This window comes from Balearica regulorum, chromosome 10 (assembly GCF_011004875.1).
Source record: "Balearica regulorum gibbericeps isolate bBalReg1 chromosome 10, bBalReg1.pri, whole genome shotgun sequence".
Classification (NCBI taxonomy): domain Eukaryota; kingdom Metazoa; phylum Chordata; class Aves; order Gruiformes; family Gruidae; genus Balearica; species Balearica regulorum.
The window spans coordinates 3995596-4019040 of record NC_046193.1 but is presented as its reverse complement, the minus strand read 5'-3'; the positions used below and the strand labels follow the sequence as shown (position 1 = coordinate 4019040).

At 38.7% G+C, this 23445-nt stretch overlaps 1 protein-coding gene across 4 annotated transcripts in view; it reads left to right on the top strand.

Annotated features, from left to right (window-relative positions):
• Positions 1-23091, top strand: part of IARS1 (isoleucyl-tRNA synthetase 1) — a 108944-nt gene extending 85853 nt beyond the window's left edge. For all 4 annotated transcript variants that reach the window (XM_075762777.1, XM_075762779.1, XM_075762778.1 and 1 more), the window contains 9 exons: positions 4184-4358; positions 5135-5247; positions 5536-5631; positions 6782-6958; positions 10667-10778; positions 11751-11876; positions 16917-17060; positions 18073-18225; positions 22477-23091. In XM_075762777.1, the coding sequence (XP_075618892.1) occupies positions 4184-4358; positions 5135-5247; positions 5536-5631; positions 6782-6958; positions 10667-10778; positions 11751-11876; positions 16917-17060; positions 18073-18225; positions 22477-22559 (1179 nt within the window). In that variant the 3' untranslated portion in view covers positions 22560-23091. The remainder of the gene's footprint in view (positions 1-4183; positions 4359-5134; positions 5248-5535; positions 5632-6781; positions 6959-10666; positions 10779-11750; positions 11877-16916; positions 17061-18072; positions 18226-22476) is intronic.
• The last annotated feature ends 354 nt before the right edge of the window (positions 23092-23445 follow it).

Here is a 23445-nt window from a genome sequence, read left to right as displayed (position 1 = left end):
TATCTACCCAAGCAAGATCAACTCACCGCGCTTGTCTTGGTGAGAGCAACCACGTCAGTCAAAGAATTCAAGAGATGACTGAAGCAGTGGAGGATGTCTTAAACTTCTAATTCTGTATCACTCCAGCTATACCATCTTTCCCCAAGCCTAAATATACATCTAAGGCAGGCTTCTAAAAGTTCTGCTGAGGGCAACTAAAGAGCACTGGCTAAGGGAGTCATGGCTCAATGCACAAGACTTCTACATCAGTGTTGTGTGCTTCTTGCTTTTAGTTACTGTGCGACTTAAATTCTTAAGAATTGTGCACTAAAGGAATTTTAATTAAAATTTGATTGATTTGCAAGTGGGATTGTAAGGCTTTTCTGCCACGTTAGCTTATTGATTATTTCTCTTCGACTTGGCAGTTGTGGCACTTCAGAATTGCTATTATTATTAATCATTTCAATACTTGGATTTTTGTGAAATTTAGATCAGTGTCTTTCATATTTTCTTGATCTGAAAACTGGATTTGTAAATTTTACAGAATCCGATTTTAAGGGAGATGAGATTTGCTTACTTAAGTTACTTCCAAAAAAAGATAGCTGACAAAATTTGCTGTCAGCTTCTACAGCTGCTAAAAGTTAACAAAGGAACCTAAAAAATTCATAAATTATTACATAATTAGATTGTACAAAAGTAGGTTTTAATTTATATTCATTTGCTGCTACAAACAAAGTTATGTCTTATGGGGAGATGAGTGACTATAAACTCAAATACCTTTATGGAAGCACACTTACAAAATACTGCCTATTGTTCTATTTTTATGATGTATCTTAAAATTCAACAAGCTGATGCTGAAGCTTAGTATGTGTTTCATCATATTTCATAGCAATCAATCTAGTTGTTTACTAGGATGGTTCAGAGCTCGAGAGCTCAGTGAATACAGGCAGACTGAGTAGTATTACTTGGGCTGTATTTGCAGCTTTGTTCATCAGCCTCCTACATATTCAGAGCTTTAGAACCTTCGGTTATTGCCAGAAGTAGTGTTTCCAGTAAATTTGCAGGTGCCAGAGGTAATCTGTAAGAAAAATTACATCACATGATTTCATGCAGTTGCTGGCAAAAGAATTTGAAAAATACACTTGTCAATTCTTTGAAAATTTCATTCATCACTTTTTCAGAAGTAGCTGTAGTCTTTGATCTGTACTCTTACTCTATCATCAGAACATAGCAAATAATTTAAATAAATGGATTTTAATATTAGAACTGTTCAAAGTATAGAGTTGTTGTGCGCAAATGACCGAGCTCACAAAATGTAATAAATCCAGATGGCTTTTAGCAGCAGAACACAGTTGCATTTATTCATTAGTATTTGATACCTTTTACTAGCCCAGTTCAGGAGTTCTCTTCCTAACTACTTCCAGTGAAAGGTTTTCTCTGAGGAAATTTTACTCCATGCACAATCAGAATCTTGTTTGCATCCAACCTTTGTCTACCCTTCAACTCCCACCCCTATGTATGGTTATAATAAAACAGAAAATTGACTTCTTCAACAAATTCAAGGTCTACCAGTATTTCATAATGTTAATGGTGTTACAGTAACATAGTAGATTGAATCCATCAATTGGCTGGATTAACTGACGCATGAAATGTGGCGGTGTGTGGTCCTTCAGTATTTTGTGTCTTGCAGTATTACTTAATATTTATTTTCCTTTTTGGGATGTTCACTTCGAGAGCGCAGCCCGGCTGAAGCACAGCACTGGCACTTCTCTTCCTCTGTTCTGAGAACTGGGTATAGTTGTGTTACCGGTCGATCTGATCGTGCCTGGCACATGGCACCAGCTGAAGGCCCTTCTACACAGGAATGCCTGAATATACACATCTTCCTGCTCGCGATGGGAAGGACTGGTTGCCTCAGTTTAGTGTGTATGAGACTTGAAAGATGTGTTAAGGAGCTAATTTTGATTTATTGGGAAGAGAAAAGTAAGAACTATTTTAAGTCAAAGCGCTATATTGAGGCAGATATAAACAGACCTAAGATACAGACCTGCTTTATTTGAAAAGTCATTCTGGTTTTTTTAATTGATAATGTACACAGAAGAATGGTTTCTTAATCTATTTAGTATAGAAAACTTGTCCTGATGGAGTTGGCTTGTATGTAATTTATGTAATTGGGCCCAAAGTCATCTTTCAATTTGTGCTAGTTTTTTAGATTATTATTTCTCCCCCCCCACCCACCCACCCCCCCCGCCGAGGTCGTCATTTAACACTTGTGGGCTCACTTCCAACAGCACCCCATTAAAACTGAATATCTGAAGTATGTAATTTTCATTAGATTTCCTAAACGATGTATTAAATAAACCCAAATTCAGTTGTATTCTTGGCTCTTTGTGTCAGTAGGACTTCTAGAGAATTAGTGTAGCTCAGAGGTTGTATTTAAGCTTTACTTCTCAATCTAAATGTTTGGCTACTTGCTAGTCCTGTAATGCTGATGCTACCGTTTACTTATGCTCCCTAAATGACTTGGAGTAGCTCGCTTGCCAAGTGCACTTGGTGATTCTGTAGCATGTTGATGTAAACTCTAACAGCCTTCTAGTGGAGATTTAAACACAAAATGCTTCAAGCATTGGGCAGTCTGATGGAGAAAACCTGCTGAATTATAGTGAAATCTGCTCCAGATACATGCGGGTTTGTACCTGTGGAAGAGTTGCATGTTGGCAATTAAAACTCTCCAAGATCTGTCCCTGGTACGTTAAACCAAGAAGAGAGAGAGAGAGACTGTGAAACTGAAATTTAGGTATCAAGTCCTGCCTTGTATGTGTTTCTTACTTGGCTTTACAAAGCAGGGAAAAGCTGGACTCTCTTGATGACACAAAATAACACTGGGATACAGTGCTCTTATTTACTGGAGGTAAATAATGTGTGTAATGCATTTGTTTGTTGGATGGAATTAAGTGTAGAGCGACGAGGTTTGCTATGCATTTTCAAATTCAGCATTGTATGTGCTCAGCGGGTGTAATGAAGGGGTGTTTTTAATGGTGGTGTTCGATGTGTTTATGTGATGAGATTATTTGTAATTAAGAAGGTAAGAAGTGGCTTAGTGATTTAGACTCGTGGCTCATCTAGCACACTGTGCTGTCTCCTGCAATGGCAGAGTCCATTTGGAGAAAGCGTGAGCATCTGGTCACTTCTTGCAGTAGACTGCTGTCGTAGGCAGCCATCTGCAGCTGTTTTATTAAAGATTTTCAAGGGCACATGCCTGCCTGCTCTCTTTAGCAGCTTTTTGTGTGCCTGCTGCTAGGAGCTTGATTCCTTTTTGAACTTGGTGGTACACTCCTGCTTACCTGCTCTGGTGGCATTAAGTTCCAAGGGTTAACTACTTGTGTATCTGTTTGAAACCAATCTCCTACAATTTTCACTGCCCCATCCAACCTGGCCTTGGACACTGCCAGGGAGCCAGGGGCAGCCACAGCTGCTCTGGGCAACCTGTGCCAGGGCCTCACCAGTTCCCTCACAGGGAAGAATTTCTGCCTCAGATCTAATCTAGATCTCCCCTCCTTCAGCTTCAGGCCATTCCTCCTTGTCTTGTCACTCCCTGCCCTGTCACCAGTCCCTCTCCAGCTTCCAGTACTGGAAAGGGCTCTAAGATCTCGCTGGAGCCTTCTCTTCTCCAGGCTGAACAACCCCAACTCTCTCAGCCTGTCTCCATAGCAGAGGTGCTCCAGCCATTGGATCATCTCCGTGGCCTCCTCTGCACTCGCTCCAACAGCTCCACGTCTGTCTTGTCCTGGGGACCCCCGAGCTGGATGCAGTACTGGGGGGGTGTGTGTCTCAGGAGAGCGGAGTAGAGGGGCAGAATCCCCTCCCTTGACCCGCTGGTCATGCTGCTGGTGATACAGCCCAGGACACGGTTGGCTTTCTGGGCTGCAAGTGCACACTGCTGGCTCATTTTGAGCATCAATATCTACCTGAAGGCTGAAGAGGAGGACAGGATCTGCTGCTCAAGGATAGTTTTAGTATTGATTGGGTTTATTTGCACTTGCAGTGTTGGCAAGTTACAGGTCATAGAGACAACCATATAAAAAATTTTCAGCTTGAGACTTATGACTGGCCTAGTTCTATGGCCCCTGGTTTTGTACCCATTACACAGCTGTCAGAGATGGCTGTTCTTTAATTTTTTTCTCCTCTTGGTGTATTTATATAGGAACTTAATGTACGTCAAGTGACATTATCTACTAATAAAGATAAATACGGAGTCCGGCTGAGAGCAGAACCCGATCACATGGTGCTTGGAAAGCGTTTGAAAGGTGTGTTTAAGCTTGTCATGGCTGCAATCAAAGAGCTGAAGAGCGAGCAGCTGGAGGAATTCCAGGAGACAGGTATGTGGTGGTAGAACCACTAAACAATGGTAATGTTGACCAAAAAGAGAAGATCCAAAAATCCCTTGGCTCAGCAGAAAAAACATCAAGCAGTTGCACTTGATTTGTGTATATTAATCAAGCATTTGCAGGAACAGATGCAAAAGTATCCTTCTATAGACTTAGGGAGGCTTAAAGCCTACTTCTCTGTTATCCCTATTAAATTTTATGTTGATGGGAGTAGGAGAAGAGTTGTTTTTATTATTTCGCTGACAGTAGATGAGAAGTGGCCATATATACTGATCTTACACTGTTCTCCCGTTTAAGTGGTATTGTGAGAACAAAAATGAAGTAGAGAGTAAGCTGTTCTGGAGGATTGAATCAAATTTGAACCGATATGCGTGCAGTAGTTTTTTGTTCTAAAAGCATTGCTTCAATTCCAGGTTTACAAGTGGGTGTGAGTTTTCCAGCTATATCTGTTCAGTTAACTGCTTGAATGTAGATTTTTATTTAGTATACAAGTTATTTTTAAGTTTTATTCAGTTTCATGCAAACGGTACATAAACAGTTGCTGGAGCATCTGCATGCGAGTGAGTTCTGCTGCCTGTAGAAGTGCTTGTCTGAACTGAGTGTGGGATAATTCAATGTTTCTTTCTAGTGCTTAACAGCTGTTTAACTATTTTGCAAATATATTGCATTTCATGTACTTGGTGTTTGATACTCGTTTAAAGCTTTTTAAATTAAAAAAAAAAATCACTCTGATTCTAAGAGATGCTCTTCATCCGCCAATTCTACAGGCACTATTGTTGTAGAAGGGCATGAACTCCATGGGGAAGATCTTCGCCTCATGTATACCTTTGATCAGGTTGCAGGAGGATCTGCCCAGTTTGAGGCACATTCTGATGCTCAGGTATCTTATTGTTTGTTTGGCTGGTTGCTTTGTTTTTTGATTAAGGAAAGAGTTCCTCTAGAAATAATATGAAAATGGTGAGGTGAAAGTTGGGGTGATTTTGTTTGTTCAGTTAGTCCAACAAATTCCAGGGGCCTTTCTTCTGAACTTTGGAGATGTTACTCTCTTCAACATGGTATTTTGTAAGTGAGGAGCTCTGTAAAAAATGTACCTGAGCTTCTGAGTGAATTAATACTGGCTTGTTTCAAGTTTGTCATCCATTCAACTGTTTTCTGTGTGTTACCTCAGGTTTTAGTTCTGCTGGATGTTACCCCAGACCAGTCCATGGTGGATGAAGGAGTTGCCCGGGAAGTGATTAATCGCATCCAGAAGCTTCGCAAAAAGGTTAGGAAGCAATGGTTTGGAACAAGACGTTATAATTTACTTTTAACCAATCTTTGGGAAATATGCAGCAGAAACTGACCTTTTTAATTAAAAGCATGAAGCCCTGTGTTACTTACTCCTCATACATAGCTTTCTGATCAGACATAAAAGCTTACAAATTACTATTTTCACTTGGAATTTCCATATTACTAAGTAGCTGGAGTCAAACAATGAACTTGCTATACATTATCCAACTTATTTATGTATTTATTTTACTGACCCTCTCTTGTTTTCTATCTTGAGCCCCATCGCAGTGGTTCAGTCCCAGTGAAGCAGCTCTCAGGCCTGCCTGCCTCCTGCCAAGTGTTGCGTTCTATTCCTGCTCAGGTCAGGTCTCATCAGCTGAGACATCTGAGCCTAGGACTGCTAAAAGAAACAAACCTGTGTCTTAGCAAATTGCAGGAGGCATTTCTGACACTGATTTGTTAATGATTCGGCTCTAAATTGTTCTCATTGTACATACAGATGATGCTGTCCAACCTTTATGTTAAGGCACTTTGAACTAATGTAACTTCCTTCTCTCCACGATACTAATGCAGAAAGAGTTGCATTCGGTATCTGCATTTTGTGCCGAGAAAGCGTGGTCACTGTAGGGGTGATGACAAGTGTAAACAGCCTTTGATCAGGAGGGACATTAAGTAATATTTAACTTGGTACCTTCCAAAACAATCCCAAAATGCCTTGGAGACTGTTGGGTGTTAAGAAAATGGCGCTGATCGAGCAATTGTTCAATAAAGACCCAAGGCTTTAATTTCAGGCTGAGAGGCTAGTAAAATTTTTGAGCATCAAGAAAAGCTCCGACTAAATTTTGTAGACTTTCAGCTCACTAAGGGGGAGAGCTGATAAATGAATTTGAAAGTGAGACATTTAGAGTAAGGTGTGCTTTTTGGTCATTATCTTTTGAAGAAAAACTCGCCATGTTACAGGCCTCTCTTTTGCCCTTGTACAACAGAATGGTTTTATTCTAAATTTTTTTGGAAACTTTTAATAAATGTTCAGTAAATATCTTTCCAAGATGTTTTTTCTTTAATTTAACAAGGATCCTTCTTTTAGTTTGTATATGTGAATGTCATCTTGCTGTCATTAATAGTGTATTTGGTGTATCCAACAGCGGAATCTGGTTCCTACAGATGAGATTACAGTGTACTACAGATCACATCCAGAAGGTGATTACCTGGATACTGTTATTAAGGAACATAAGGATTTCATTTTTGCAACAATAAAGGCTGCCCTGAAGCCTTACCCGGTGCCTACCTCGAAAGAAGTTCTCATCCAGGAAACAACCCAAGTAAGAAGGAAGAATCTTTGAATGCATAGTTCATTTTGTTATCTGCTTTTAACTGAAAGTGCTTCAATTACAGAAAAATAGTATGTCAATATTTATTTGTGGGATATAGTGAATATTTTGTTATATTTGTAAATTTCCATATTAGACTTTTTGGTTTAAAAAAGAGAGTAGTTGTGGTCTGTATGTGTAGTTTTTTTGAAAATGAAGTCGCTTGGGTACCAAAATAAGTATCTTGGGTGGTTGCTTGTGTAAGCCTAATACACATAGTTATTTGTACTTGGATTAGTGCATTGTTTAGACAGCAAAAATACTGTTGCTGTGAATTCTTTAGCTAATATGCTTTTGTATTAGAAATGTTCTCCTTTGAGGCTAAATTGTGCCTTTTGGCTTAAGACCAACTTCAGTTATTAATGTTTGAGGATGCTTGTTTTTTCTCCCCCATGTTGCTGAAGTTCAGTCTCTTGTAAGAATGCAGTTTCTCAGATTACTTAGTTCAAATCTTCTGCTGAAAGAATATTTCCTTTATTTTCTTTGATTATTCCTTCTGACATGTTTTGAGAATACTTTTGCCATGGCTTTATTCAAACTTACTATATTCAAAAGGCTTTCTTAGCAGAATCGTGGATGAAGTATTCTTCAATCGAAGTGTCATGCTAGACCAGAAAGACAAGAACTTAGGATATATCAAACTTAAAATTTGGGTTACCAAATGGCTTGGGGGTCTGAGAATAGCTGAAAGGAAGGCACATATTTTATCCATTACACAGTTTGTGTTAAGGAAATGTTTTATATTTATTAATTACACTTCTAAAGTTGTATAGATTTGAATCAAAGTTTTTCAAAACTATTAGTTGAATCTACTGACAAACATAAGGAAAAACACTACATGAAAGTGGAGAATATTGTGGTAGAGAAATCAGTGTAAATATTTTGCTATTGCCTCTTAGTGCTTATGTGATTGGGATACTGCTCACAGACAGGTTGATGTTAAGTCAACATCAAATCTGACTTAGAATGTAAAAGCAGCTGGAAAAAAATGCATAGTGTTGGGAAACACTTACCTGCCTACATCTGAAACTGCCTAGCGCATGAGCTTTAATGTTGGTCGCTGTGTCTTTCTGTGAAAGCTTTCATGTCTGTGCAAGTGTGGTGTCGTGTGCCCTCCCCCATTATTTTTCAATTTTCCAAATCTTAATTTAGCAGATTCTAGTGAAGAAAAACATTGTGGGAAGCTGAAAGATGAGTCTATTGGATTAGTTTTAAATAATGCTGTCTATGTAAAGATGAAACCTTGCCCTGACAGAAGGTGCTGGTTATTATGGATACAATTGATAGCTATTGTCTGGATGTCAGCAAAACCAGACATCTGTTCAGTTTTGGAAATGATGAGCTAGTGTGGAAACCGGAGATAGGAGGTTTGTGGGTCAGGCCATGCACTTGCACAAATGTCAGATTTCAGACTGGGAAAACTTCAAAATTGTAACTGAAATAACACCATATATGACAGTTCTGTGGGGCTGTTGCAACTGATGACTAAGTTTATAGAAATGTAATCATCTTGCAATGGTCATACAGCTGAGAGTGCCTACCTGTTAGCCTAAAATCTTGGGCACTAATGGTTTTTGCAAACAAAACCATTAGCAGGGAGTTATTGCAAGTTCTGTGTACTGAAGCTATACAGTTTATGTATAGTAAATGGAGGCAAAGAGAAACTTTGTAAGTAAATGCAGAGTTGTTTGTTATTATTTTACTTTAATGGGTCTCAATCACTACGCAGTACCTCCCTGTGGAGTCAGTCTGTGATCTTGGCCGCATGGGTTGCCTTCTGCACGTTTAAATGGCTACTGTGCTTACCGACTTGCTGTGCCTCTGAACTGTTGTCACAGACTTGAAAATAGAGGTTGCAGAGAGAAGCAGATGACTGAGATTTTAGTGCAACTGTACAGTCTTCCTTGGATGTCTCGCTCCCTGGAACTGCGGAGATGGATTGCTTAGGGCAGATATTTGACTCTGTACTCGGTCTTCTGCTGCAACTAGCTTGTGATGTTGAGCGGTGAATAAAAATACTTGAAATGAAAAAGCCCTTCTCCAGAAATCCTTTCAGTGTAGAAGTTTGGCCCTTTGTGGAGAGTTGAGGATAGCTGCAGCTGTGTGCAGTGAATTTGTAGTTTGGTGCATCAGATGTGGCTATGCTTAGTTGTCTTTGTTAGTCATAACTGCGTTGCATTTTGTACCAGCAGCTTCAGACATAAAGACTATGAAGATGGGAATTCAATTTGAATTGTGTGTCAACTGGCTTCTACTGGTGGGGGTTAATAAGCAGCATTGACATGGAGAATGCTTTAGTGACCATTATACACTTTTCAGATACAAAAGCAGATGCAAGTTAAAAGAACCAAGTGTGTAATTCCACATGTGAGTGCGAAAGTTAAGTCAACTATGACAGGATCGTTGCACTAAATTTCTGGAAGTTATTAAAAGGAGTAACAGAAGTCTGCATGATGTCAAATATACGTGAAGACTGGGATACAAATGAAATGCAGTCTGTCTTCTACAAGTATTGTCATTATGTTCAGGATCATTATTTCTGTGGAACTATCCTGGATTGTTCTTTGATACAAAGCCTTAATTATGAACTCTTCTCCCAAAGACTTGCTCTGAGACGACAAAAAAAAATCAGCAGTTACTCAGAAAATACTGGGACAGAAAAGCAGCTACTTGAAAAATGAATTTTTAATTGCTGGTAGATTGGGTAAACATGAATTGAGGTTTGCCACTCCATATGTGTCTTCCCCACTTTGTAATAGGAGCTCAGCAGAGAGTGGCACTTCTACGTTTGTCTGTTGACCCTATGACTCTTACGAAAGACCTTCTCTAAATTGACAAAGAAATCGGCTTAAATGGCCACTTGGTACCAGTAGTTCATATAAGTGATTTCTGGGTGATAGTTGTTCAATTAAAGATTTTAATTAAGAGATCTTTTAAAGTGTGATTTTTTTCGGGAAAATTGTAAGTGCAGGTGCCATTCCAGCCTGGACATAGTGCAGGAAAAGACCCGAGCTTGGAAGAAGCATAGTCTTAAAGTTGTGGCTTGAGGCCTCTACAAAATAACTCTGTTTCTGTAGTATTGCTACAGATTCTCAAGTCTCTTCATCCTGTCTCTCATTTGCACAGGAAGAGACATGTTCTGTTCCTTGGTGGAGTGTTTCCAGTTTTAATTGATTCACTAACAGCTAATGGGGAGATACTCACAAAGACTTGATATCGAGGCAACTGGTTGCTCTTGGTAGCCCCTTGGGGACAGATGAAGGCTTCTCCAGACAGCAACTGACAGCAGGGTCCTGGCTTCAGATACTCTGAATTACCTCTGGAAGAGTGTTCCTCTCAAGTATATTCACTTTCAGATTATAGTTTGGAGACTGTCACACCTGCTCATCACTTGTGAAAATTAGGCTGTTTATTCCATTCTGTTTCTTATGTATTAAATGTTGCTATATCTTTAACTTCTACTAAAGACAAATTCATATTTGAAGAGCTCTGTCTCTGAAGGAAGATGTGGCAAAAGTTGCTATTTTATTCTAAGTCATGTTTCTTAAGAAACATGCATAAGATGACAAGATCTTAATGTCGTTTATTTAACGAAAACATTTTGTTATGTTTGTTCAATAAAAAAATATTCAAATAATCGTAATATTCCTCTTTCTTCAGCTGAAGGGATCAGAGCTAGAAATTACACTCGTCAGAGGTGGTTTGTGTCAGTGTGTTGGTCCAGCCTGTGCCTACGTCAACCTCAAAGTTTGTGTTAATGGGACAGAGCAAGGTAGGGGAACACACTGGGTTTGATTTGTCAGTGGTGGTGTTAACGATTGCTTGGAAAGAGGTGTGATGAATGTTGGAGCCATGAATTTGTTTGAAAGATGATGCAAACTCCCTTTCAATAGTAGCTTTAAATAATTCTTGAAAATAAGTTTATTAAAAGCAAAACCAGATGTTGTCCACGATGTCTTCTGATGTGGACCTGAAGTAGATACTCAGGTGTGCACAGGAATTGTTTATGTTCTGCAGAAGGGTTTGTATGTGAATATCTGTTTGGAGGCTTACATGCTATATTTACACATGCTTGGAGAGTGCACCTTCAGAACTTCTAATTCTTGATGTAGTGCTGTAGATGTAGGCGATGCCTTTCTCTGGAGGAGATACTGGTTTTGAAAAACTTAGGTGGTAACTATAAAGCTGAAAAGAATACTTAAAACTAGAGAATATAATGGCTATGTCTTGGATAATGAAAAGATGAGCGCGGTGATATTGTTAAAAGTATTACAAGGTTGCGTTATATATTCAAAGGAGAGAAATCTAAATGCACTCTCTGGAATTTTTTTTCCTACATGTGTTTACAGTTTGTGTGTCAAAGTAAGTGTGCCTTGTTTCACATGGTTACAGAGCCGCTTGCTGAATGGTAATGAACGTAACTATATAAGCTGGTGAACATCTTGGGGCACGCAGTCTGTCAGTTTTTAATCAATATAATACTGGATTATAATTCAGTTTTATTAACAAAGCAGTGACATTTTTATAACTTCCATACTCTAAATCTGAAGTACGCTCAAGTCCGTTTCCCCGTTTTCTTTCCTTTTTACCTTTCAATTTAACAATATTTCTGGAAGATGTAGTGTTGCCAGTTTTAAGTTAGCTTAGAAACTCCCTGGAAGTCATTGGAAAAAAGTCATTAGAAAATCATTGAAATTTGATGTTGCTTCCAAACTGTATTTTAACTTCTTAATGTTGTTTTTAGATGGTGTGTTGCTGCTGGAAAATCCAAAAGGAGATAATACCTTGAACTTCACTGGATTTGTAGATGCTGTCTCCTGGATTTTTGGTCTTAAAAATTCAAACCTGACAGTTTTTAATGGAAAAACAGGTAAATGGAGTATGACAAGGAAAATTGAAAGTCTTTCTAGCAGTAGCTGGGAGTTATTTACTGTGGAATTTTTTCTATTAATATACAAAATTAACAAGAAAATGTGTAAGGAAATATTCTATTTTATAGTAGTTAGGTTATGGGACTGCATTTATAGTCACATCAAAATGTTTCCAAAAGCTGCTGCTAGATGATGCTCAGCTCTTATCTTATTTCCATCGCAGTTCTCATCAGGACAAAATCTGATTTATTTCAGAAAGCATTTCCATGGTGTCCAGGCTATGCTATATATTGATGGCGAGCTGCCATCAGCTTTCACATGCTTTTTTTTTTTTTTTTTTTCCCCCTAATGCCTCAGTGGGCAGGGTGAGAACTGAAAGTGAATGCAAACTGCTATCTGTAGATGAAAAAGTGTTGCTTTCTCACCCTAGAGAAATTTGAGGATCTCTGTATTTCTTCTTCTTAGAAAAACCTATCAAATATTTTTGCAGCCTCTGTTAAGGCATGAGAATGTAAAATATCTTCTATGGATTATCCATAGACTTACAGGCTATATCATAGTTTGGGTCATTACAAAAATAATATAGCTGAAACGGAGAAGAAAACCATTATGAAAGATGTTGCAATTAGTGAGTATGAGACCCTGCCAGCAAACTGGCATTCTCTCCTGAGATGAAGATGCTGGTTTATTACTACATTATGTGTAATATTTCAGTGCATCAGAAAAAGTTGCAACTTAAAGATCAGCACACTGAGGACAAGATTACACTAATAACCAAACGGTTCACTGAGGAAAGACAGCAAGTAGAGTACTTAACAGTGGCCATGCCGTGCTATGACTTTAGAGATGTTTCATCAGCAATAGTAAACTCTCTGTATGTTCTTAGCATTATTTCCAAGCACATCTTGAAGTTCAAACTTTCCACACCATTCATACTAAGTCTAAAATGAGTGACAAATGATAAAATAACTGCAAAAATGGCAATTGGACGGTTACAGAAACTTTTGCTAGTGTGTTTTCATAGAAATGTTACTGAAGCAACATCGAAGGGGGAGGTACTTTAATTGGGTGTTGTGAAAGGCTGTTTTGGGGTGCCCACAGGACTGCTGAGCATCACCAGTTTATGCCCGTCCACGATATCAGTAGGAGAAGAGTCTTACTTGTGTCTGTGATGCCACTGTTACCATCTCTACCTTTAGGTTTTGAACTTGTCTTCTCCTGAAAGTGTTTCTAGAAGAATGTTTTGGGTGTTTTTATATCTGATGTAATCCATTATCTTGCTGATAAAACCTCTTTTCCAGTGTGGCCAACTGAACTGAATAGGTCTATCATACAAAATGATCACGCTTTGCTTTCAGTTATACATGATTTATAGGAAATTTTGGATCCCTTAGTACCTGCCTCAAGTTTCGGTTACGTTTTAAAGGAGGAAATAGTTTTCCTTGAAATCCTTTTCCAAATAGTAGTGATACATTTCATAGCAGTCTGGTGTGTGCATACAGAGGTGGGTATGTACTAGGACAATTCCTTACCGTCACAGATATCAAGAGATGACCTGCAAAAGGCCAAGAAGAGTTGGGAAACTCTCATCTCATTAAGACTGTGAGCAGTTTGACTCCTTATTTGGTTTGGTTTTTGCCACTAACAGGACAAAAGGATGCAGCATAAATCTATTAATGCTGAATTCCTAAAGGAAGTGATAAAGAAAATCTAAACCTTCCCAGCTTCTTTTCTGCTGTAGGCACAAAGACTTTATTTCTTTCCTTTCTGTGTTGTTTTTGCCGTGTAGGTACTTTTTGGGACTTTCCATCTTGGCATGCTGATTTTAATCTTTCACTCTTTGTAAGTGGTCTGGGCAGAGTGGGTTTTTTCCCTGCCCTCTTATTAGCAACATGAAAATTCCCTTGGAAAGATTAGATTATCAAATTTGCTCTTTGTGCAGTTTGGCAGAGATCTTGAATAAGTATTGATCAGCAGAAGATAACAGCTTCCTGAGGCGTCAGGGTTGGAGGCACCTACAAAGAAAATAGCTCTTAAAGATGTTAGAGAGTAGCATCGACATTCCTGACATTTGGTTTGGATACAATCCCTTTGCTTTATAGGGTAACGTTAGGTGAGGCCTAATGGTGATTCCAGGGTCCCTTTACATGAGGCAGGGCTTCGTATCGGCCACTGTCTGAGAGGAGTTGCAGAGAAAGGTCATGCACTCTGGACAAATTGTTGCTGAATTCCCATGTGTGTTAATAAAATTGTGACCCAGTAAAACCATATTTCTGGCTCCCTATTTTCCTTCCTGTGGTTTTTAGGGCTGTCCACTTTACTTGCAGTAATTTATTATCTTGTTTTCTAATTGTAATGAAGATTTACTTAGGGTTGCATAATGGCACAAAATCAAGACAGTTCTTGTATTAAGGCAGGCTGAAATATGTCATGTCCCTGTTTTCCAGTGCAACACTGAAATAATAGGATAAACATTTCCTCCCCAACAGCGTATTGATGTATTTTGAGTTACTGCACAAGCACTGAGCGAGGTTCTGGGATTTGTACTGAACTTCAGAAATGGAGAATAGAGTTTGTCTCTTTTTACAATAAAAGATAAATTAATCATTTAAAGGAAAGAGGCTGGGCTCAAGTCAGATGGTAAAAACAGCTGTCTGACTTTCTTTTTGCTTAGATTACTGAAAAGCTGGAAACTCTCTAAACTTCTTATTGGGAATGCTTTTTGAGTTATATTTGGCTTTTGTGGAAGTAGCCCATATTGGAAAAAAGAGGCTGATTTTTTTTTTTTTAAATTGTTTATGGGAGTAAATAAAACTGTAAACCATGTTGGGCTTAAAGGGAGGGGAAGTAAGGTGAGGCAAAAGCCCCGCTACAAACTTTTTAGTTCATGTATTATTTCATCTTTATAATTTTCAGATGACTAATTAAAAAAATAAATTCTATTCTTAGCACTGTTTTTTGAACAGAAGTACAAAAAGTTTTTTTTAATCTTTAATTTTTAAAAGGCCATGAGGCTGTAAGGTACCTGAGAAGACTATTACCACTTAAATCTCAGCTGCAGGGAGAACTGACTTTAAAAGTGGTTTTAATATTGATGAGCACTTATACCTGCTTGTTTTCAAGTATATTGTTATATATGAAAAAATTATCCACTTTAGTTTTTTTTCTTGCTCCTATTAGAGGGTTATATGAACCGACTCCACTGACAGCACTGCACATGAGCTCTTCCTTCTGAAAATGTCAATGGTCCTGGAATGCATACTACTAGATTTGTTAAATGTGCAAATCAGCATTGCTGTAGCTTGTGCCCTTTGCCCTGCACAGATCTGCACAGAGCCCAGCAAACGCTTTGTCACTTGGGCCGTGCATTTCTCACTCTGTAAAGCCCCTGCTCACTACTGCTGTCTCCTACCTGTGACCCATTTTATGTGGATGGTGAGCAATGCTGCTTTAGGGTCACGCTAGGAAAAACGTGCTGCTGACTCCCTTTCCATGTGATGAAATCTTGTTAATTCCTCTCCACTCGTTAATTTAATTATTTTCTTGCTTTCCTGTAAGTAAAACCAAAAGCAAAGCCCCCTCCTGTGCTCGAGCATGTGCCTGCACCTCGGATGTCCCCAAGAAGTGTTTGGGTAGCTGGCAGATGGCCACCAACATAAAGTCTTCAGTCTTGAAAAGGGAAATTTAGAAGCAGAAATGAAGTTTTGCGCGCGCACACACACACATATTGATTTTTAAAAGATAATAATTTAGAATCTTAGATGCAGCTGAGGTCTTAATCCTTCCTTAGGGCAGTCTCACAAGCCTTCTGTGGTGCATCGTGCTCTGATGTTCTGTGGCAGTTGGCAAAATTTTGAGAGCTTGTACCCTGTGATTGCTTTTTACCTTTTGAGGGGCTTTGGGGGGGTTGTTTTGGTTTAGGTTGTTTTTTCTCATTTGGTCTGGGGTTGGTTTTGTTGGCTTTGTTAAATTTATTTATATTTTTAAGTTTATAAACATCCCTGGAAAGAGGAGTGCTGCTTCTGCCCCTCTGAAATTCATTGCGATGAACCGATGGAAAATAAGCTTTGCAAAGCTTAGGCTCTGTGGCACACAAATAGGGCTGATATGGAATAAAAACGTTTTGGAAAGAGATGACAGATGTGCATGTGCTGTATGTACAGGCAATGCACAATTCTTAGAAGAAATTAAATTTATTAACTCTTCCTGGATTTTGTCTTTGGAGTTCTTCTGTAGCTGCAAAAGCTTTGTAGCAGAGTGATGTTCTTTCTCTGTATCTTTAATGCTGTAGCTATTGGCAGCTTCTTTTACCTCTGTGATAGACAGGCAGCTGCTCCTGTAGGTAGTGCAGAATGCGGCCCTATGTATTTCATTTGTATTACAGAAACCTCGTTAGCTTATCATCTGAGTGCTTTCAGGGTGCTGGCGTTCCTTCTAAAATCCTTTGAGACATAGCTTCTCTTTTTCGGTCTGGTCTTCCATTTCCTAAACGTGCATGGCTGGAGTCATCTGCTGAGCCAAAGACAAATGTTAATGCTGAGGGCATTATTCATGAGCTAACCAGCCACTGATTTTTACATTTATTGTCATCTGGAGTTTAATGAGGGAAATGTCCCGATGTTGTGTAGTAACACATGGCTAGTGCTGCTTCAGCTAGGGAAGCTGGGGTAGAGGCAGAGATCATAGTCTTAATGAGATAGAAATGGTTGGCTTAAGTGAATAACTTCTTGCTTGTTTTAAATTCTTTAACTACTTCTATTGCATAAGTAATCATATTTTATATTTATGGGCATAAGAAATGTTATATAAGAGCTAATTTCCACAGCAGAGGAAGTACTCTGTGTTTTTAAGAAAACAAAATATTTCTGCACAAATTCCATGTTTCAAAATGGAGAAATGCTCTTTGAGCAAGGAATTGCGAAGAGGGAGGTGCTTCCACAACGGAGTCAGCAGCTAGAAAGTGTCATTGTCAGCTAATCGAGTGAGAACTGGACCTCGCTTCCCTGTAATGGCCTGACTGGTCTCATTTTCTGTTTCAGAACTGATAAACAAAACTGACTTGCTTAGTCTCAGGGGAAAGACTCTCCATGTGACAACAGGGTCAGCACCTGCTCTGATGAGCTCTCCTGATGCTCTGCTCTGCCAGTATATCAACTTGCAGTTAATGAATGCAAAACCACAAGGTAGGTAGGATACTGATCTCTCCTCATTTACAGGCTGAGCTTTTTGTGATACAAGTTTTGGACACCATTGCTTATTGATGAAAATAAGCACATATATTTTCATTGGTAGCTGGGGATTTTATTTTTTCCTAGTATGTGCTTTCTAGCAAACACAATGTTTATACTTAGTTTTTCCTCCTCTTTTCATAAAAGAAAAAGGAGAGCCAGTTTGAGATAAGGGACAGCATTTAAACATGAGCCCTTCAGCATTGTTTTCCTATTTCTGACCATCACCTCACCTGTGCAGCTTATTTTAAAAGGCTGAGTCTAAAACTGACCAAAACCAGAGAGGTGAAGGAGCCACCAGCTCTTTACTGAGACATTGTAAACAGACTGAAACATTTCTTAGGGCTACTTAAAAGCCAAATGAATTGTATTAACATGATCTGGAGCATAGGTATGTACACCTTCCACAGCTGCTAATCTTGTAACTTCTGCTCTGAAACCTCCCATTGAAAAAGCTCTCTTCATAGAATCATAGAGCGGTTTGGGTTGGAGGGGACCTTAAAGCCCATCCAGTTCCAACCCTGTGCCATGGGCAGGGACACCCTCCACTAGACCAAGTTGCCCAAAGCCCCATCCAGCCTGGCCAAAAAATGGGTCAAAAAATGTGGGTTTTAACTGGGGATTTGCTCATCAGAAGGTACTTTGTGAACTTTTGTAGTTGGTAGTCGTTTGTGTGTCTTGTTGAAATATTTTGTGTTTCTCAACCTCCAGGTTATCTAGTTGACTGATTTAAAGAATTCTGCAAAGTTTTCTTTTGTTTGTCAAGCCATTGATAATCACTTACACTTCTGATTCTATAATTCATGAACTTAGTGAATATCTGTAAGTAGGCTGGTATTGGTAATGACTCAGCGCTGTTAAAAAATAGAGATTAAATAGAAGAAGAAATCCTAAATTTCAGTTGACCAAGATAAACAAAGTAGTATCATTCCTCACCGATAGTGATCCAACTGTTTGTCTTGTTCAGAATGTCAGAAAGGAACAGTGGGAACTCTTCTAATGGAAAACCCTGTTGGTCAGAATGGATTAACATACCAAGGTCTTCTACATGAGACAGCAAAAGTTTTTGGGCTGAGAAGCAGGAGGCTACAGCTGTTCCTAGATGAAGCACAAACTCAGGGTAAGCACAAACTTTGCTTGTCCAAGGATACTTGCAAGTTTTTGTTGAGGAGTAGCTAATGTAACCTGAGATCTGGTTTAATTACTAAATGCACACTATTCACACATCAGTTTCTAATTTTGCCCGGTAATTCAATATTCAATATAAGCACAGACATACATTTATAAATTCAAAGCTTGAATGCATTGCCTTCATGAAATGGCCAAGACAAGTTCTGTAAAAGTTTCTCCCCTTTAAAACAGAAAGGTCAGTCAGCAATGTAAATGGTAGTTACGTGCTGCTGTGACTAAGAGAGTGTGAATCTCCTCCTAGAAGTGAGTAACTCTAAAGTCTGAATATTTTAAGAACCTGTTCAAATTGTTCCTGTGACATTCATGGTTTTGCAGATTTTTTTTCTTCTTCCTTTTGGAGACTGGGAGTTAAGGGAAAAGAGTATTGGATCTATTTTAGAGTTGTGTGAGTAGGTCAGACTCAGTAGGGTACGGCAGCTGCAGTTCATTCAGAATACCTGGGAAGTAGGAAGCTTCCTGAGTTGTGTATCTGAAATGTTAAAGAATCTTTCAAAGCCACAGACAGATGGCGAGGCTTAGAAACAAAAATTTCTGATTCATGAGAAAGACAAGACTAAAGATGCAGCCATCTGTAGTGCTAAAAAGTCGGACCTGAGAACCACTTGGGTTGATTTGACAGGAAGAATGAGTTGGAAACTACATGGTAGAAACTCCAGATACTTCGGTGTATTTGGGAAAATTCAGCTCTTCAAATGACATGATGTAAAGGATTCTGTCTCCAGTTTATCATAACGGCATGATTTACAAGAGCTTTGGGAAGGACATCTGACAATTAAGGTTAACGTACCACATGTTAGGGTTAGACATCTTGTTAGAACTAGTTACCTAATCCTAGGAGGGGATAAATTTCCCTTGTGTAGCACTAGTGTAGCTGGCTAAAACTGAGGTCATTTGGCTGCCCATCTGGGTGAAGGGGTTCATGTAGGAGAGGCTGGAATCAGAGCCGGTAAGGTTCTTCTGTCATGAACTTCTGGTTGTTGGCTTTATTATTTCATGTCACCTGAACTCAGTTTATTCAAAAGCTATTTTTGTAAGTAAACTAGATCTCAAATGTTGATGAGATTTTCTAGTGATAGTTTGAGCTAATGTTAAAAATAATGTGCTGAAAACAAACATAGAGAACTGGAGACTAGTGTTTAGAAACAGCACAAGGTGTAAGGACCAAATATATCAACTGCACTTCATTTGCATAAGCAAAAAATGTATTTATGTGTGAAACCTTGCTGACTAGGAATTCAGCCATTCAGGTGCAATTGAAGTCATATGTATTTCTTTCTTGGTTTCTGTCATTGTTAGAGGGCAAAAGGGTTCACAGCAGGCTATGCTTTAGTTAAGGCACTAAGATGACTATTGTAGAAAACTTTTGAGCTTTGAAAGGGGAGTAACTGACAAAACAGGGAAATTTATAGCCTTTAAGTCTCAGTTTAAGTTAGGATTTTTAAAATGCCTTTACCTATAACGTATCTGTAGTATGAATTCTTCGGAACTACTTAAACTTTATTTTAAAGTATATAAATGACAATTTATGATAATGTCAAAGATGACATTTGGTGACCCTTCAAAGGCTAAAACAACTGATTTGGTTTTTTTGAGACTCAGAATGTAGAGAACTTGGTCCTGGAGGTTTATTTGTGTAGCTGACACATGCTTATGCCATACAGCTATGCTGCTGCTGTTTCAGATTTAATTCTCATCATGCAGCTCTTCTAACAACATTTTTTTTTATGGTGTAAACATTGAAATGGTCATACTTTCTCTCAGATCTCCTTATATGATAAATAAATGCTGTATATAAAACTAATATTTTGATGCCTCTGGAAAACATTGGTTTAGTTAATGGTTATGTGTGTTGTTGCAACTTTTATCAATATATTTCAAGGTCCTACCTTCAAAACAAAAAAATTTCAGTCTTTTGAGTAGTTTTTTATGGTGCATTCTAAAAATAAAAATTACTTGCTGTCAGCCATTTGAACCGTTTGATTGAAAATAACCTGTGAATTGGAAGACTGATGCCTCTTATAAAAAAGAAAAAAATAATAATCCCTTGGTGGAAAATGAGTTATCAGTTTTGAAAACATTATTTTTATAAATGTTGTAAGGCACAGGCAGTTGGGCATCTGCTGTCTATTGCACAAAAGCTTGCCAGCTTTTCTGAAATAAATGTGGGTTTCAACTCCCTTTGTAATATTGGAAAAATATTCTATAAATACATGTCACAGTAGTGAGCGTTGCTTATTCATGAGATGGAAACATGAGTTCCAGGTAGCTGGTTCAGAGACCCATTTGGGATGAAAGCAATCGTTTTTAATGCGATAACTTCAAAGCCTTCCTTTGGAGGAATTGGCACAGAAAGGAGGATGTCCTTACATTTTGTTGATAAATCAAGTTTCCAATTTCTAATAGTAATTATTGTTTTAAACACTGTTGGAAATAGTAGCTTCAGGTAGTTCCTAATTTTTCAGGATTTTAAAAATAAATAATTAAAAAAAGACTTTGAGACCCAGTTTGTAGTTTGTTTTGCTGCTCCTGTAGACCAAAACAACTTTTTTACATACTGATGTAATGTTTTCCTGGGGAGGGAAGGAAGGTTAATGAGGGAATAAAGCCCTGAAGCTGAATTGGATTGTACCTCTGCTCTTGCAGTTCTGTAAAGGGATATTCAGCTGCTTAGAGCAGAGCACTACACTGGAAGAGAACTCCTTAAAAACAGTACCACTGTGATCCATATGGGCTTCTTAATTATTTAATTACTAGGTGGCTTTTAAACTTTGATGCAGACTGTATCTGCTCAGCCTAAAAATGAAATATTTTTGGAAGAAAGATGAGGGCCTTAATGTTAGAAGGCGTGGGCGCACCGTAATGTGAAAACAAAACTTCTTGCTGCCATTTCTAGAATCAGTTTTCACTTGGACATCATGTTACTGAAAACTAAACTGCTTGTACGTTATCTCCGTGGGCGCATTTTGCAGATTCGCCTGCCCCAGCACACAGGCAGTGCCTCAGCTGGAGGTGAGCCCAAGTTAGAGCAGCGTGAATATTGGCCGTCAGTCCTGTGATACAGTGCAGTATGCACTAAATGGTTTCTACTGAACAAACACCTGGCCCTTGCGAATGTTAGTAATCTGTCATTTGTGTGAACACTAGAGCCAAAATGTAAAGTTATCTTGTATTTGCGTGTGTGTAGGGATTCCAGTGTGCAGAGTAACACTGTAACCCCTGATAGGGTTCTCCTTTGGTTTCAGTGGATGTATTTGTGGTTGCCACTTTGAAGTTCCTTACCACTTTGAAGTTTCTCAGAGACACCTCTGGTGTGTCTGCTATTCAGGTTGTGTGGAATACTGGGAGGTACAGCTGTGGAGCAAAAGCAATGTGCTCTGTTACTGGGGTAGTTTGCTACAGCTGATGGGTGCTGGGAAGCATTGAGCTAGTGAGTGTCTACCTTCTTAGGGAAAATGCTCTGTAAGGTGGCAAGAATAGTGAAAGAGATTGCCATTCCTGCCAGCTTTGCAGCTGACTCTGTAGCCACAAAGTGTGATTACTCTGTGTGTGTGTTTCATAAATAATCACAAACTCTGAATCAGCCTGTTGCATATTTGACAAGATTGCAACATTAGTTTTTCAGCAGATACTACTACAACCCTTGCTTTACGAATAGAACTCAAGTTAATGTATGCACGTTCTTGTTCTCGTACTTCTTCACAGATACTTGTCTTCTGTCAGAGATGGGATACTGGAGGAGCTGGATCTCTGATCTGTCTAGTATGGCTGTTCTCATGTAACATTTACAAGGGACTCTTCTTTTTTTTTTCAGTGCAATGTGTTGTATTGCTATAATATTGACTTCGTATCATTGCATTATAAAACAATTTTCTTAAGTAGGTGTTACTCTGTGTGGATGTGGAGCTGGGAGCTGACACAGGCTTTCCAAAAATTCTACCTTGTAACCTAGAACAGTATCTTCGAGTCTTGCTGTGGCAATCCTGATGTGTGGTGACCTTCCTTTAACATGCTGGGCTTTACCAGGAGGGAATGTTGAGCTGAGCAGTTTCTGTCCCAGTCCCGTTCTGATTGAACCAGCAGAACTGCCTGAATAAAGGGGGGAAAAAAAATAAAAATGAAGTGGTTTTAGTTTTACCTAGAGCACTAACTGTGTCCTGTTTCTCTCGTTTTCTTGGTTCAGAGATCACAAAGGATGTCTCCATGAAGAACTTGAACATGAAGACTGTGTATGTCCATGTTATACCCACCACAGCTGAATGTTGAGAATTCCATTTTCCTGAATAAGACCATGCAGACTTTTTTCCACAAGAAATGAAGTCAAATTAAATGCTTTTAGATTAACATCCAAGTTGTGTATGGTACTTTCAACATCTCAAATCGCACACAGGATGTTTTCTACCAGTGCATGTTTAATATGCTGCTCTTTGGGTTCAAATACAATGTATTTTCCTTATGTTATCTTATGATACTGTAAAAGCTGTTCAGAAAAATGTCAGAACTCCTTAACCTTAGATATCTATGCAGTAATTTGCCTGAAAGAAATGGGACTAGTACCTCAGTGATGCTGTTTTCTGCCTGTCCTTTATGCAGAGGGCATCTTTGATTTTCTAAACATGGGTTAACTGCGAGGCTCTATGATATAGAAATACCATGCTACAATAGCTTTGCAATTTATTTAGGGGTTACCCGGATTTGTTCATTCAAACTAGCTGGATTTTCATGAAGTGTGTGGCTGTTGATTTAAAATACTCCCTAATTTCAATACTTGGAACAATAAATTTGCTTCATCCCCAAACTCTTGTTTCCCTGAGTTCAAAGTACTTTGCTTCCTTACATTTTTCTAAAGCAGATGATGCTCAGCACACCACGTAGATCAGGAAAACCTAGGGAAACCTGAAATCTGAAAATGTCTGAAATTGTGGTACTGAGAGGTTTTGATAGGGGTTTGGGGGAGACTGGTCACTTTGGTTTCAGGTTTAAAAGCAGGTTTAGATTGAAATTAGTGCCAGGTTTTTGGGTTTTATAATAGTCAATATAACTTGCCAAATGTTTAGTGTTAACTTGTGTATTTGTAGGCAAGTGAAATAACAGGCAACCTTTTTTTTTTTTCAGTTTGAGGATTTTTTTTTTTACTAGTTAACATAAACTA